General features: G+C 43.3%; 1 protein-coding gene across 1 annotated transcript in view; it reads right to left on the bottom strand.

Moving 5' to 3' along the window:
* Window positions 1-1,342: 1,342 nt before the first annotated feature.
* Window positions 1,343-14,223, bottom strand: part of USP10 (ubiquitin specific peptidase 10) — a 64,516-nt gene continuing 51,635 nt past the window's right edge. The window contains exons 9-14 of the mRNA XM_054710017.1: window positions 13,309-13,405; window positions 12,445-12,622; window positions 9,420-9,585; window positions 5,972-6,116; window positions 3,919-3,984; window positions 1,343-2,353 (exon numbers count right to left, since the gene is read on the bottom strand). Coding sequence (XP_054565992.1) covers window positions 2,166-2,353; window positions 3,919-3,984; window positions 5,972-6,116; window positions 9,420-9,585; window positions 12,445-12,622; window positions 13,309-13,405 — 840 coding nt within the window. The 3' untranslated portion in view covers window positions 1,343-2,165. The remainder of the gene's footprint in view (window positions 2,354-3,918; window positions 3,985-5,971; window positions 6,117-9,419; window positions 9,586-12,444; window positions 12,623-13,308; window positions 13,406-14,223) is intronic.

Here is a 14,223-nt window from a genome sequence, read left to right on the forward strand (position 1 = left end):
CTCAGTCATTTCCATCGTATTTTGGACTTGACATCTACACCGTAGCAATTTAAAAATTATGTAGAAACCCCTATTTGAGGGAAAATTCCTCATCTAAATACACAGGATGTGCGCTAGCTGGTTTGGTTCAGTGGATAGAGCGTCTGCCTGCAGACTGAAAGGTCCCGGGTTTGATTTCGGTCGGGGCACATGCAGGAGGCAGCCGGTCAGTGATTGTCTCTCATCATTGATGTTTTTATCTCTCTCTCCCTCACCCTTCCTCTTTGAAATCAATAAAAATATATATTTTTTAAATAAGTAAAAATAAATACACAGGATGTGTTTTAAGACTTGGAAGCAGGTTGTGTAGCAATAATAGACTTCTTTGGCCTCTTGTTCAATTCCTGTGACAGGCATTCCGGTCAGAGGACCCTGTTCTGGAGAGGGCGTCAGTCTAGTAACTTCACATCTGAAGAGCCACGTTATCCTGCTGCGAGAGGATGGCCAGCACCACCGATGGAGGCTGAGTGCATGCTCAGGGCAGGTAAGCGTTCCCAACAGGAGAGACAGGACCTGGCTCACAGCATGACAACCCTGAACTCAATGAAGTGCTTTAGAAATGGGTTTCATTTCATCTTCAGCCAAGTTACTGCTGGTGTGGGTTGCTTCCCCCAAAGTTAATTTGGCTTCCAAACACTTGCACGTTATTTTCATGAGAAGCTAATGGTTACATGACTTGTAGGTTGGCCAAGTGAACCGGAGTAGGGTTACAACAGGGTGAGTAGGCTCCGTGGCCAGCGAGAGGAGTGTAAGCTCTGAATGTGGGCGGCGCACAGGGAACACCAGGTGGCAGGAGGAAGAGCCTGGGAAGCAGGCTCCTTCTCTGGAGGCCCAGGGACATTTCTGTGAATTGTTCGCATGAGCGAAAGCAGGGCGCTAGTGGCACAGGAGCCACGGGGGTGGCCCGAGGGCGGCCGTCCCTCCTCTCCACCTCTTCAGTCCAGGAAGGCTTCCTTTCCAAATGCGAGGGTGGCGTCCGGGGCCAGGATGCCCCAGTGGCACACAAAAGATGCTAGGTCCATCAAAACCCAGCACTTTGGTGACGCTGATAAGGCGGGGGCGGGGGGACGGGGACAGGGGTTAGATAAGGCACAGAAACAACTGAGGGAGACTTCACCTCCCCTTTTCTGCTATTCGAAGATTCAAACCCATTTACGCAAATCACTCCAGTTCTCACTTGGGAAACATTAAACAAGCACAGCCTGAGTGTTGGCGCGGCTCTCTCACACACGTCAGCTGATCCAACAGCCTGCATCCCAGTCGCTGGAAAAGGCACTCAGTCAAAGAAACTCCAAGCACAGTGTTAGACCAACTTAGTGATTTTTATTGATGGGCAACAACTTGATATCCTAGGCATCACTAAACTGTGTACAACTGGAGACGCAGCATTAGAGAAGAGCAGGCAGCAAAAGTAAACAGAGTGGACTTAAGATCAATCTTCATTATTTTGCCCATATTTCATTATGTGTACACAGGAGCATGAATGCAATTTGAAATCTTTTAATGGCAATAAAGTTACAATCACCCATCTATGTGACTAACACCTTAACTCCAAATGTTTGATCTGTAATGTGTCTCGTCACACAATTATTAAAATGTATTTTTTTTCCTATAGGAACCAGCAACTCATTTTTTGTGTTTATTTCTTTTGAAGAACTATTTCTTCTCCAATAACTGGCTCATTTTTATCATTTATCAAAAACTAAAGGGTGGGGGAAGAAAGTGTGATGGATTAAAAAATTCATTTTTTAAGTAAAGATAAAATTCATTTTCACAAATTTACAAGTGTCATTGCTGGTGCAGAATTCATCCTACTAAGCAATCAGACTTGGAATCAAATGCAAGTTCCCTTCCAACTCAGGAATCAGCATTATTTCAAAATTATGGATTTTTGTGTATTTTCTTAAATCAAGCAACAGTCTATTTCAACCAAGTGATTTTGATTTGGAAGTTAGAAGACACCATAAACTATGTTGTGCACAAACCCAAGGCATCTCCTTTTCATTCTAGCCCATTTTTGCAAAAGGGAGGAAGAGTTTCTCTCTAAAGAGCCACTAAAGAGAGGAAGGAAGTCAGTGAGAGTTGGTTTCTACAAGCAGGTGTCGGCACACACAGCACACAGGCGGTTACAGCAGGTCCACTCGGCGGTAATAGAGGAGGTAGGCTGTGCGGTCTGCAGCGGGCTTCACCACCTGGTATTGGTTAATCACCTTGACCATCTGGTCATCGATGCGCAGCCAGCCATTCAGACCAATCTGGAAGACGTCCGTAGTATAGTGACCACCCGTCGCACTGCTGCCGTGATGGTAGACCACTGGAAGAGAGGGCCGGGTGGGGGGCCCAGTGAGACAAGCACTGCACACCAACAGCTTAAACACACCCGCCTGACTACCTCCAAAAAAGCTGTCGGTCTTGTGAGACACTTACCAAAATAGGCGGGAGAGAGAGAACTTAATGACACAAGGCAGTTTATTCAAACACAAAGACCTTAAACAATTTACAATAAAAAGGTATACACATACATCTTAACATCTTTTAAATGTTCAATACGTCACAAACAATAAAACAAATGCTCATAAAATAGAGTTGTTCCATTTGTCAGCCCTTTAGGCAAGGGTTATCAGCCAGCTGAATATTTAATACTTTTGAGAGAACATTGGAAATTAGAACATGAAAGATACCCCCACAGAGCCACAGTATAAAGTAATCAACATCTGAAAAAACACCCAGAGACCTACAAAGATCTAGCCAAGTCCACTTCAAGACTGTTCTAAAAGAGAGTATCAGAATCTTAGACACAGATTTTATAACTATGAAAAAATGGAAGAACCTAAATACCCACTAGAAGGAATTAGTGAATTATATTACAATTAGAGGCCTGGTGCACGAAATTCGTGAACGGGAGGGGGGGGAGTGCACTGGCCACTAGGGGGCAGCTCCTGCGTTGAGCATCTGCCCCCTGGTGGTCAGTACGCATCATAGCAACCAGTAGTTCTGCTGTTCGGTCAATGTGCATATTAGCTTTTTATTATATAGGATAAGTGGAATTTTCATGGAACTGATTGTGATATAGGAATATGCTATATTACATGAAAAAATGAGAATCCTAAGTTTTCTATGAAATGTCTTCTATGATGACTCACAGTACCTACTTCACTGAAGGCAACACAGAAGGATGATAAAGAAGCTAGAAAATGCTAAAAAAAGACAGCCAGAAAAGCAAACACAATTGTAGCAAATAACTATCAAAAGAGATATAAAGCTTCCAAGGCACAAGAGACTCAGGCTATAGAAGAGAAAGAATGGGAAAAAAGGCCTAGGAGACAAGCTGGAACCACAGGGAGCTCCAGGCTCCTGGTTCTGGGACAGGGCTGTCCAGCAGCCGCCTTACCCACCCCAGAGGGGGATTCCCGTGACTGACTGAGAAGCATGTGAGCTCAGGCTACCTTCTCACTCACACCTGACAGTGCCATATATGAACAGTTTGGGACTCCTAACCCAGCTGGGTGACTCCATGTCACAGCCACTCCAAGCACCATGTACTACAGGTACCACACGGCAGCAGGAAAAGGTCACATTCTCAACGTGCCAGCCTGGCGGCTGAAACCTACTCCTCTGTCTCAGAGACAGAAATGATCATGTCAAACAAGGTCTTATGTTGGGCTCAGTTTAGAGCCAAGAGGGTATTTTGTCAAATTCCAAGCACCAAATTTCAGGTAAAACACACATTTCCAAATGATTGCCTGACTTAGAAATTCCATAGCAATACCGATAGTGAAATCTATTCTTTATGTTAAGTGGCATTATGGCAAAATTATGCCTGAGTAGAAACTCTTTTATCATTGCTTTAATAGGGAATTAGTGTACAAAATTACTTACCTGCAAATAGTCTATAGGTTCTGTGGCATTTAAAATTCTTATTTTTAACTCCTGGAGAAAGCAGCTCTGAAAAACAAAATATCAACATCTCCGATCTATAAAAGCACTTACAGAGAGTCTCAGAGTAACAGAAGCAAAGAACTAACAAGTCTCCACTCACAGAACTACCTGGTGGACCAGGGAAACAAAACTCCATTCCTTTATTTGCATAAAAAGTGACCCATGAAGAAAATTAGCCGTGCAGTGTAGTAAAAGACATAATCAGCAACCAATCCATCAAAGAAGTATGAGTAACATACTGAAACTACTAAACTCATGCTAGAAACCCCTTAAAAGCAGATGTTCTAAAAAGTGTGTGTGTGGGGGGGGGGGGTTTATGGGGGAAAAGGGGGTTGCCCTCTTAAAGGCAAAAACAAAATAAAACAAAAACAAACCAAAACAGTCTTAGAAAACCTAGGCAGTAAAATATTTTACATGGGAGTCAGGACACAAAACTTCAATTACACAACAGTGATATGGCTTCTCCACAGAGGTTCCGACTACCAGCTGGTCCAGGCCAGGCCCTCTCATCCTTAAAGCACACAGTTCCCCTTTACAGAGGCACCACTCAGATGCTGAGAAGAGTTCACCTGGAGCCCTAACCGGTTTGGCTCAGTGGATGAAGCGTCAGCCTGCGGACTCAAGGGTCCCAGGTTCTATTCTGGTCAAGGGCATGCGCTTTGGTTGTGGGCACATCCCCAGTGGGGAGTGTGCAGGAGGCGGCTGGTCGATGTTTCTCTCTCATCGATGTTTCTGGCTCTCTATCCCTCTCCTTTCCTCTCTGTAAAAAATCAATAAAATTTATTTTTTTTTTAAAAAGAGTTCACCTGGAGATTACTGGCTCCTTCTCTATTTCTCAGCTCTGTCATTTCTCTTTCTAGAAAGCATCTGAGGTGGCAGCTGATATAAAAATACATGTAACAAGAAAAGCCATGCAAATAGTGTCTGTAGGAAACCACACACGTCAGTCCAACTAGGTGGTTAATTTGGGGGTGAGGAAAGGTGCAAGAGTGGGTCACTGTTGGCGTGCTGTTTCCTGAAAGCCATGCAGATTGGGACGATGACCCAGTATGTGATTCTTGGCTGGAGTTTCTTCCCTGTTCTGGTCCTCAGATGGGATCAGAAAAACATGCTGCCTAGGAATGAAGCAGCTCACTATGAGGAGGAGAGGACCATAAACTGGCACAGGAGTCCAAATTTTCAGCCACAGGAAGAAATGGAACATCCCTGGGGTGTAGAAGCCGATCATAAGCATAGGCTCCCACCCACCAGTTCCTAAGTCACCTGGCCCAAAAGGCAGGGCAAGTGGGTGCTGTGCTGTAGGGAGGGGGGGAGGCAGGGAAGGTGACAGGGACCCAGAGCTCTACCCAACCTGGAGACGCCATCCCCTGTCCTCTTTCCAGTTTTCCAGACACTCTGATTATTTGAAGAATCACCTCTAACTTGTGTTGCTCCTGATCAAGCTTCATTATCAGAAAACGTTTTTCACAAATTCTGAAGCTCTCAAGGAAAGCTGCTTCAAGCTGTACTTATAGCAAGACAACTTGAACTTGGTGCCTTTGCCAGAATGTGCCGCTGCTGCTAAGCCCAGGTTACCTGATGGAGACTCGTGGCAACACACAAACCTAACAGGTATGTTATTGCAACTGGGTCAGAGAAACCCCCAGTGGTCTGTAGGGAACATTCCCAATTCACTAAAAAAAAGTCCACTTAATCAGGCTGATCCACACAGTTGTTAATACGTAGTATAAGAAAAATTATTTTGTACCATTAATCTATAAATTGATACTCATTTTGATGGATAAAACCTATTTTTTCTAATCTAGTAAGATTACATGTTTTATTTTTGCTTTTATTTTTAAAAAGCCATTTTAATGAGAATTTGAAAAAAGGTCTATTAAAAGTCAAGAAATTCCTTCATCTTGACCTTCTACAGAAATGCCCATGTGTCAAATGCCCACTGGTTTCCAGGAGTACTGTCACCATAAACGCTGTTGCCTTACATATGTCTCACCTTTACTAATTTCCAAGTCCACAGGATAGTCAATATTTTTTACCAGCTTCTGACATCCGCCAGTCTTCTCGTAAACAAATCGTTTCAGGTGCAGCACAAGGACAGGAGGAAGCTTTTCCAGGGTCACCCTCCGACTAATCTCCACCTGGGACACAAAGCACACAGGTCCAGCGGCCATCTGACTCCAGGCAGCAAAGGCCACGCCCCTTCCACTCAAAGACCTCAAGGGCCGACTCCTTACAGTACATGGCAGAGCTTCTGGACCTTTCCGGGGTTGTGAGATCTTTTCAATACCTTAGAAAGCTACTGGCGTCCTTCTTAGAAAAACGCATGTATCTTTGTAAACACAACTGCAGAGGATCCCTTGGGTGCCTGAGCCCATCTGTGAGCTCATGTTAACAATCTTTGTTCTGTGGCACTAATGACAAATTGGCATAACCATAAAAAAGCTAACTTAGTGGTATCTTGAATTATATATTTATTAGCTTGTTTTTTAATAACTCTCATAGTGTTGATAAAACTGAGGCTGATGTGTTTCTTGAATTAGATGCTTTAACCCTAAATCTACTTATTCTAACCTTTTCATAGCTTCTAATAAATGCTTTTTATTAAATGCAACTTAATATATACTTTCACAGGTCTAATGAATGCTTATTAAAATGCAACTTCACAAACAATACTTCATTCCTTTATTGTCCTCTATACTTATAAACTCTTTCAGAAAAGATAACATGCCCACCGTGTCTTTGTATTCAAGTGTTTCTGTATCTAACAGAATCTGTGACTGAATGAAAAGCGTGACCACGCTCAACAGTTGAAACTAGGAATGATGGCTCCAGATTCCCCACCTGAGAATTGAGAGGGCTGGATTGAAGTGTCTCTGGGATGCTTCTCAGTGTGGAGACCTGTCATTCTTACCTTCACCTTTTGTACGCCATAAGCATCTATAGATGCAATTAAATTCAAAATATCGTGGCGTGCCCTAGCTGGTTTTGCTCAATGGATAGAGCGTTGGCCTGCGTACTGAAGGGTCCCAGGTTCGATTCCAGACAAGGGCACATGCCCAAGTAGGAGGGCTTGATCCCAGTAGGGGGCGTGCAGGAGGCAGCCAATCGGTGATTCTCTCTTATCACTGATGTTTCTATCCCCCTCTCCCTTCCTCTCTGAAATCAATAAAAATATATTTAAAAAAATTTTTTTAAATCATGTTGTGTGGGGATGGTTTCCATTTTGGACGCTTGGCAGTTCACTAGGTGGCTAATCTGAAATTCTTAAATGTGTTTTTGGGTTTCCAGACAAATGGAGGCACACTTTATCACTCAACAAAAGCAGACCCTAATCACATTTTCCCATGAACCATCATCCCGTGTACACACACACACACACACACACACACACACACACAAAGACATTTTACCTAAAAGTATAATAAAATTAAACTTGGGCTTCGCCAAAATGGCTCAGTTGGTTGAGTGTCATCCCATGGACCAAAAAGTCACCAGTTCAATTCATGGTCAGGGCACATGCCCAGGTTGAGGGCTCAATCCCCAGTGGCAGCATTCAGGAGGCAGCCGACTGATGTGTCATCGAAATTTCTTTTCCTCTCCTTCATCCTTCTTCTCTCTCTCTCTCTCTCTCTCTCTCTCTCTCTCTCTCTCTCTCTCTCTCTCTCTCTCTCAAATCAATAAAAACATTAAAAAAAAAAACTTGGTATTTTAAAAAGTTTAAAAAACCACATTACAGAAATTGTGTTATTTGCTCTTTACAGATATCACAAGTTGTCCAAAACGTTCCTTCCTCAAGTATCTGCTTTTCTGAGTGTTCTCTTATCTGATAACCACACACCATCATGACCATGGAGCTAGAACAGCTAGAATTGTTCTTTTTAACCTTCAAGGCTCTGCCAAAACACCACTTCTTTCTTGAATCTTTTCTCTCAGCCCAGAACAAATCATCTTTCCTTAGCACTCTCTGACAATAGTCCAATAACCACCTCTATCTCAATCCGTACCTCCCATTCCACCTCCTCCCCAAACTCCAAGTTTAACTGCAGCAGAAGCAACAGAGGGAACAATAGATACATCACAAAGGGCTTTCCCGATAGCCCAGGGACTGCCTCCGCAGCAGGACGAGTAGGCAGACCCGCACAGCTGGCTCAAAGAAGAGCGCAGGAAGAGTGGCCCAGTGGCCAGGACAGCGCATCCACCTCTGGAGTCACAGCTGCCAGAGAACAAGCTGTGGACAGTCCCCACAACCAAGTCCACATTCCTGCCACACAAAGCAACCTCCCTGAAACAAGTACCCACTAGCTTTCTCTTCCATTAAGTCCCACCACTAGAATCTCCTTAGCTTATTCACAAAGCCAACTGCCAAGATTCTGACACTGGCTTCCACCCCTTTTAAATTTTAAACAAAACTGCCCAGGAGAAGGAATCAGAAAATATGGTAGAGAATTAGGCATAGTTTCTGCAAATCCCCAAGAGCTGGCTTCACCAATCCAATGCAGGAGACCCCAGATGCACTGAAGTCCCCAGAGGAACACATCCGACTTTTGTTCTTCACTCAGGTCACAGGTCACAAGGCAAGGGTATGTCCACCTCAGCGATGCAGGCAGCTGACACGTTTTCCACACTGGGACGTCATTCTTCACCTTGCAGTCACTACACACTATTATTTCAATCAAGCTTCACAGGAATACTACAAGCTGTTCACAAAAGCACTGCCCATCACTAGCCTGCACTCATTTCCCAACAGATGTGTATGAATTCACTGCCACAATTTAGGAGAATAATGGAGAAGACATTCTCAACTGAAGAGCTGGAAACAGGCATAAACTGGTACATCTGGGCAGCCAGGAACTAGGAAGCTCTCAAAGAGCAGAATCTACCCATCTCTCCAGATTGAGCTGACAGGTGCACCACACTAAGCTACAGTCTGTGTCTCCACTCCTGAAGTCTGAAAGACTTTTATCTTTTCCAGATCAAATCAAAGGGCAACAGGCACTAGAACAATGACTTCCTCAACTTCAATGTCCTGGAAGATCTACAATCAAATGCAAAACAGATGTGCTATGAATCTCTTATGTCCTGACGAATCTCATGAAACTGCTCTATGATATCAGGAATGTAAACAAGCCACCAGCCTCTGATAGGGGTAGCACTGACTTTGTGGTGCCATGATTAGATAGCCAGAAAATTAAACGCAACTCAGGATAAATAATCCGCAAGACTGTTCCCTTGTGCTACATGACTCAGAGCTAAAGGAGATTGTTAGGATCATCTGTTTCAACCATTTCATCTAAAAATGTGAAAAATCTCAGTCCAAAAAAGTTAAGCAACTGATTTAAGAGGCTGAACTCAAATCCACCTGTCCTCATTCCTAATTCTGTGTTCTTTCCACCATACTCGAGTGCCTCAGTAGACAGGTTCAAGATCAACCGTGAATATACCTCTTGTTTGGTTTTTGTGGTATAACCTTGGACAGATTCTCTTGCCACCAAGCTTTCCAATGCATCCTGGACGGTACGGATCTTGTCAGACTGGATATCCAACTGCAACGTGAAAAATGGCTGCAAGGTGGCAGATTCTTTTGAACTCTGCTGGTAAACCACAGACCTAAAAATTGAAAACGAAAACAAAAAACTTAAGAGACCACTCCTTCCCACTTTCTCTTAAGATTATTCAACAGGAGAAGAGGAATAAACACTGAAAATAAGATTATTCAAAATCACCTTCAGAAGACCAGCGAGAACAGAAAAGCCAAAAATATATTGAATTTAAAAATAATTCTGGCCCTAGTCAGTTTGGCTCAGAGAATAGAGCGTCAGCCCATGGACTGAAAGGTGCCTGGTTCGATTCTGGTCAAGGGCACCTACTGGTTGCCATTTGATCCCCAGCCCTGGTCGGGTGTATGAAGGAGGCAATCAATCAATGTGTCACTCCCACATCAATGTTTCTCTCCCCCTCCTTTCCACTCTCTCTTAAAATCAATGAAAAAATATCCTCAGGGTGAGGATTAACAACAACAAAATAATAATTCTGCTGACTGCCACTCCTAAGTATTTCTAGCAACTAAATCCAGCAGTTGACAATTTCCTATTCAAGGGCTCTGAAGAAAACATATTTCACCTTCAAACTCCTTCACCTCCACTCCATATTTTATTTAATACACCAGTTAATAAATGTGACTATCTAGCATGGTCTCAAAATGCTGACACATTTCATTTTCTCAAAGTATCACAGCCTGCTCTAATAAAAGAGAGGAAACCTCAAGGTAAACAGAATATTTTTAATGGCATTTTCCCCTATAAAAATGACTTACAAAGAAGAGGAGCAGGGTGCGTATAATAAAAAACAAGTTAACATTCCAGGAAACAGGGCTACCTCCCTCAAGAAGAAGGCTGCCAATTCAACCTTGTTTTCTTAGCTGGTTTTTCATTTCATTTTTCTTTTTCTAAGTTTTTCTGAGTAAAAATTGTGTGTTGGGCCCATCTGTCACTTAGCCTCAGCAAGGAAATATTCCAAGAGTTCAACAAGGGATTCTATTTCTGCAGCCTGAGTGACCTAGTTTATAGACGGAATAAAACGGGTGTGGCTGGATATTCAGACTTCTTAGAGCGGACGCATGAAGAGTGAGCTGAGAGCTTTTCTGCTTAGGGTTTGGTTTTCATGCGCTGCTTTCCCAGCACAGTCTGAGGAAGCATGTCCACACTCGTCCCCTCCCTTGGTTCCAAAGAGGAGTAGTGGGGAAACCACTAACTGAAGTTGGGGAAGAAATCAAAAAGTAGTCCTCTTGGTTCAAAGGGCCTCGAGTTAATCAAAAGCATCCCGGGGGAAAAGGGTGGAAAAAGATTCCTTCTGAGGGAATATATGTAAAACTTTCAACAATAAAGATTTAAAAAACAAACAAAAAAAGATTCTTTCTGTGGAAACTGAAAAGCCATCAGAACAGGGTGAATTTTAGAAGAAAACCTTTCCACTTGTTTGAATAGAGAATCATTCAAATGATTGATTGATGGCTGCTATGCAAAGAAAAGTTCCTAAATTATAAGAAGCAATTCCTTTCCTTTCCTTTGCCATTTTTCAAAAAGGCGTATCAATAACCAATTTCAACACAAAGAACCCAGAGCCTGAGGCAAGGGACCATGGCAGAGCCATTCAGGCCAAGCCAGACATGCCACAAGTGGATTCTGGCTTTTCCCATGGGTCATTCTCGCACAAATTTGGGAACTTGGGTACGTTGGCCATCAGTGGCCATATTCTGATGCTACACCTGGGCAAAAATATGATGCTCTGTCTACACATCACCCTCTTTCCCATCCCTGAGTGAGTGCCCCAAGAATGCTAACATCAGGCTGCTGGTCCAATGGAGAGCCCAGGGCACACTCAGTCTCTTCTCACTGCTGTTCACAGACCTGGACCCCTGCTCTCTTCTCCCAACATGGCCCAACCCAAGGAGCCATATCTGGCAAAAACAAGTTACAGTGGCAGCGATCGGAGGTTGGGCATTCCCCAGAGCACACATGACCACAGGCTGACACGGAGAGACTCCAGAATAGAAAGGGGCCCTGGAAGTAATTCGCAGCAAAGGGCAGAGTGACTTGTTCAAGGTCACATGGCACAACTGGCTTCTAAATCCAGTCCTCCAGCATCACTGACTAGCTTGTGAGAAGTCAGTGCACATTTTCTGAGGTTTTCATTAGCCTGTTGAAAGGTACTCAATCTAAGTTGTTTTAGAGCAGGGATTGAACTAACCCTCGATGCCTGGAAAGGGTATTATTTCTTGTGGATACACAGTATTTGGGGCAACGAAAGACTAAGAGTCTCACTAATACACCACCCTGGTAGGCTCTGCTGTGAGGCCTTAGGGGAGGAAATGTGCTATAATGAGGTCCTTTCAGACCAGATGAGTAAATCTCCCTGTAGACGAATGAGTCTTACTGAATTCAACATCATGGTAGTACTACATGGCTGAATTATATAAATAAAAGCCTTTTAGGGGAATTTGGTGAATGCATGTAAAGCAGCTGGCTTAGGGAACTGGGGCACAGGAGGTGCCAGGTACTCCAGGGCGAGGTCACAGGTCCTCCTTTATGTACAAGTAGCTCCCCCACATTCCCTTAACTTTAAACTCACTTGGTCCAGTGCCTACAATTCCTCCAATGAGATACATAATTTCTTCTCTTCCCTTCCAACCTAGCTGTGAACAGCTGGGCTGAGGGAATGTAAATGTTGATGGAGGGCAGACAGGTGCCTGGGGTACAGCGCCCTCTACAGAAAGGCCACAATGGGTAGTGTGAAAGCAGTGGTGGCTGGCAAGAGAACTATCAGAAGTCCAAGAGGAGAGTACACAGAAGTGTAGAGGGAAACCAGCAAGTCAAAATGTCTTAGGATAAATCTATTACCTCCCCGCTTTAACAAAATCTCAAAACCTTGAAAAAGGCAAATACTAAAATATTCCAGAAAAACATGAACCTGATGTGTCCCCCAAAAATGCCAGTGATTGGGGTCTGAATGAAGTCCGCCTGGCGAGTGACTGAAGTCTTATTTCTGGGGCCCACTTGCTCCCATTCGTCCTCACTTCCTTCACCTGGTTCTTCCTGCTCTTCCTCATTCACTGAGTAGCTTTTGGGTCCATTGGAAATAGGAAGTTCTGGAAAACAGACAGCCTGCTTAGGATACTCTTCACAAGAACAGCAAAAACATTAAAATAAAAAAAGTTCTACATACATCACCTACACAGATTTGTCATTTATAGTCTTATGAACAAAATCAAGGTGTGTTCTACATCAAGACTCTACACCAAGAACAAACACAATGGCCCGGGCAGTGTGCTCAGTGATAGAGTGTGGACCTATGCACCAGGAGGTCACAGTTCGATTCCTGATCATGGGCATTTACCTGGGTTGCAGGTTCAATTCCAAGCCCCGGCTGGAGTGCATACAGGAAGCAACTAATCCATGTATCTTTCTCTCCCCCTACTCCTTCCTCCCACTCTCTCTCAAAAAATCAATGGAAAAAAACTACCCTTGGGTGAGAATTAAAAATAAAATAATTTTAAAAAAATATATCTTTATTGATTTCAGAGAGGAAGGGAGAGGGAAAGAGAGATAGAAACATCAATAATGAGAGAGAATCATTGATTGGCTGCCTCCTGCACGTCCCCTAATGGGGATCAAGCCCGAAACCCAGGCATGTGCCCTTGACCGGAATCGAACCTGGGACCTTTCAGTCTGCAGGCTGATGCTCTATCTACTGAGCCAAACCAGCTAGGGCAAAATAAATAATTCTTAAGAAAATATTCTCACACATTTTTGTAGCAAATACATCATAACCTACTATCATTTGGTGAGAGAAGTTTCTTTAGGTTCAACATTTCCTCATGAAGTCCATTTAGAATGAAGCCCAAGTATTCCTCGGCATCTTCTTGTCGACCCTGAAAAGGGTAAATATGACCACATTAATTCCAACCGATTGCTATGATCACTATCTAACACCTGCAGGGAATATAATTACCTGCATATTCAAACTATGCTTCCTCTTAAATTTTCAACACAATCTCATGTAAAGTATTCCCCACCCCCCCCCCACCCCCAAAACATTTGAGTTTTTCTTTGGACAGCTGAGATGGGGGAGGGGAGGGGAGGATGGAGGAAAGGAGAGACAGATTAAACAGTTATCTCCAAGTGATGGAACTAATGGGTTTTTTTAAATTATGCTTTTCTGTATTTATGAAATTTTCTACAATATGCATTGCCTTTATAAGAAAAGTTATTTAAAAGTTGTTTTGTTAAACTAAATAGAAGAACAAGAACTAGTTGTTTAGGGCCACCTCCCTACACAAGCCCAGGATTTTCATTCACACTGGGAGTCCTGAAATTAGCAGCCACAAATGCTTCCTTTGGACCCGAATGGCAGTGCAGGGCAGGGATTAAGGAGCTGAAGCTAAAGCTGTGCTCTGCCCATGTATAAGCTGTGTGACCTTAAGCAATGACTTCACTCTTCTCAAGCATAACAAGGAGAGAATAATCATACTTTCCTCGCCAGGTTAAGTTAATATATGGAAGAACTTACAATACTTGGTGCACAGTAAATGATACGTGAGTTGGTTCTAATTATGATTACCACCAACCTCTTTAAATTAATCCAACCAACTGACTCCATAACAAGCCTAAATCTACGGAACACACCCACCCATCACAGCACTTACAAAGAGGGCAAGCCCTGAATAAGCAATAGTTAAGGCATAAAATG

The sequence above is a fragment of the Eptesicus fuscus genome, chromosome 21 (genome assembly GCF_027574615.1).
Source record: "Eptesicus fuscus isolate TK198812 chromosome 21, DD_ASM_mEF_20220401, whole genome shotgun sequence".
NCBI lineage: Eukaryota > Metazoa > Chordata > Mammalia > Chiroptera > Vespertilionidae > Eptesicus > Eptesicus fuscus.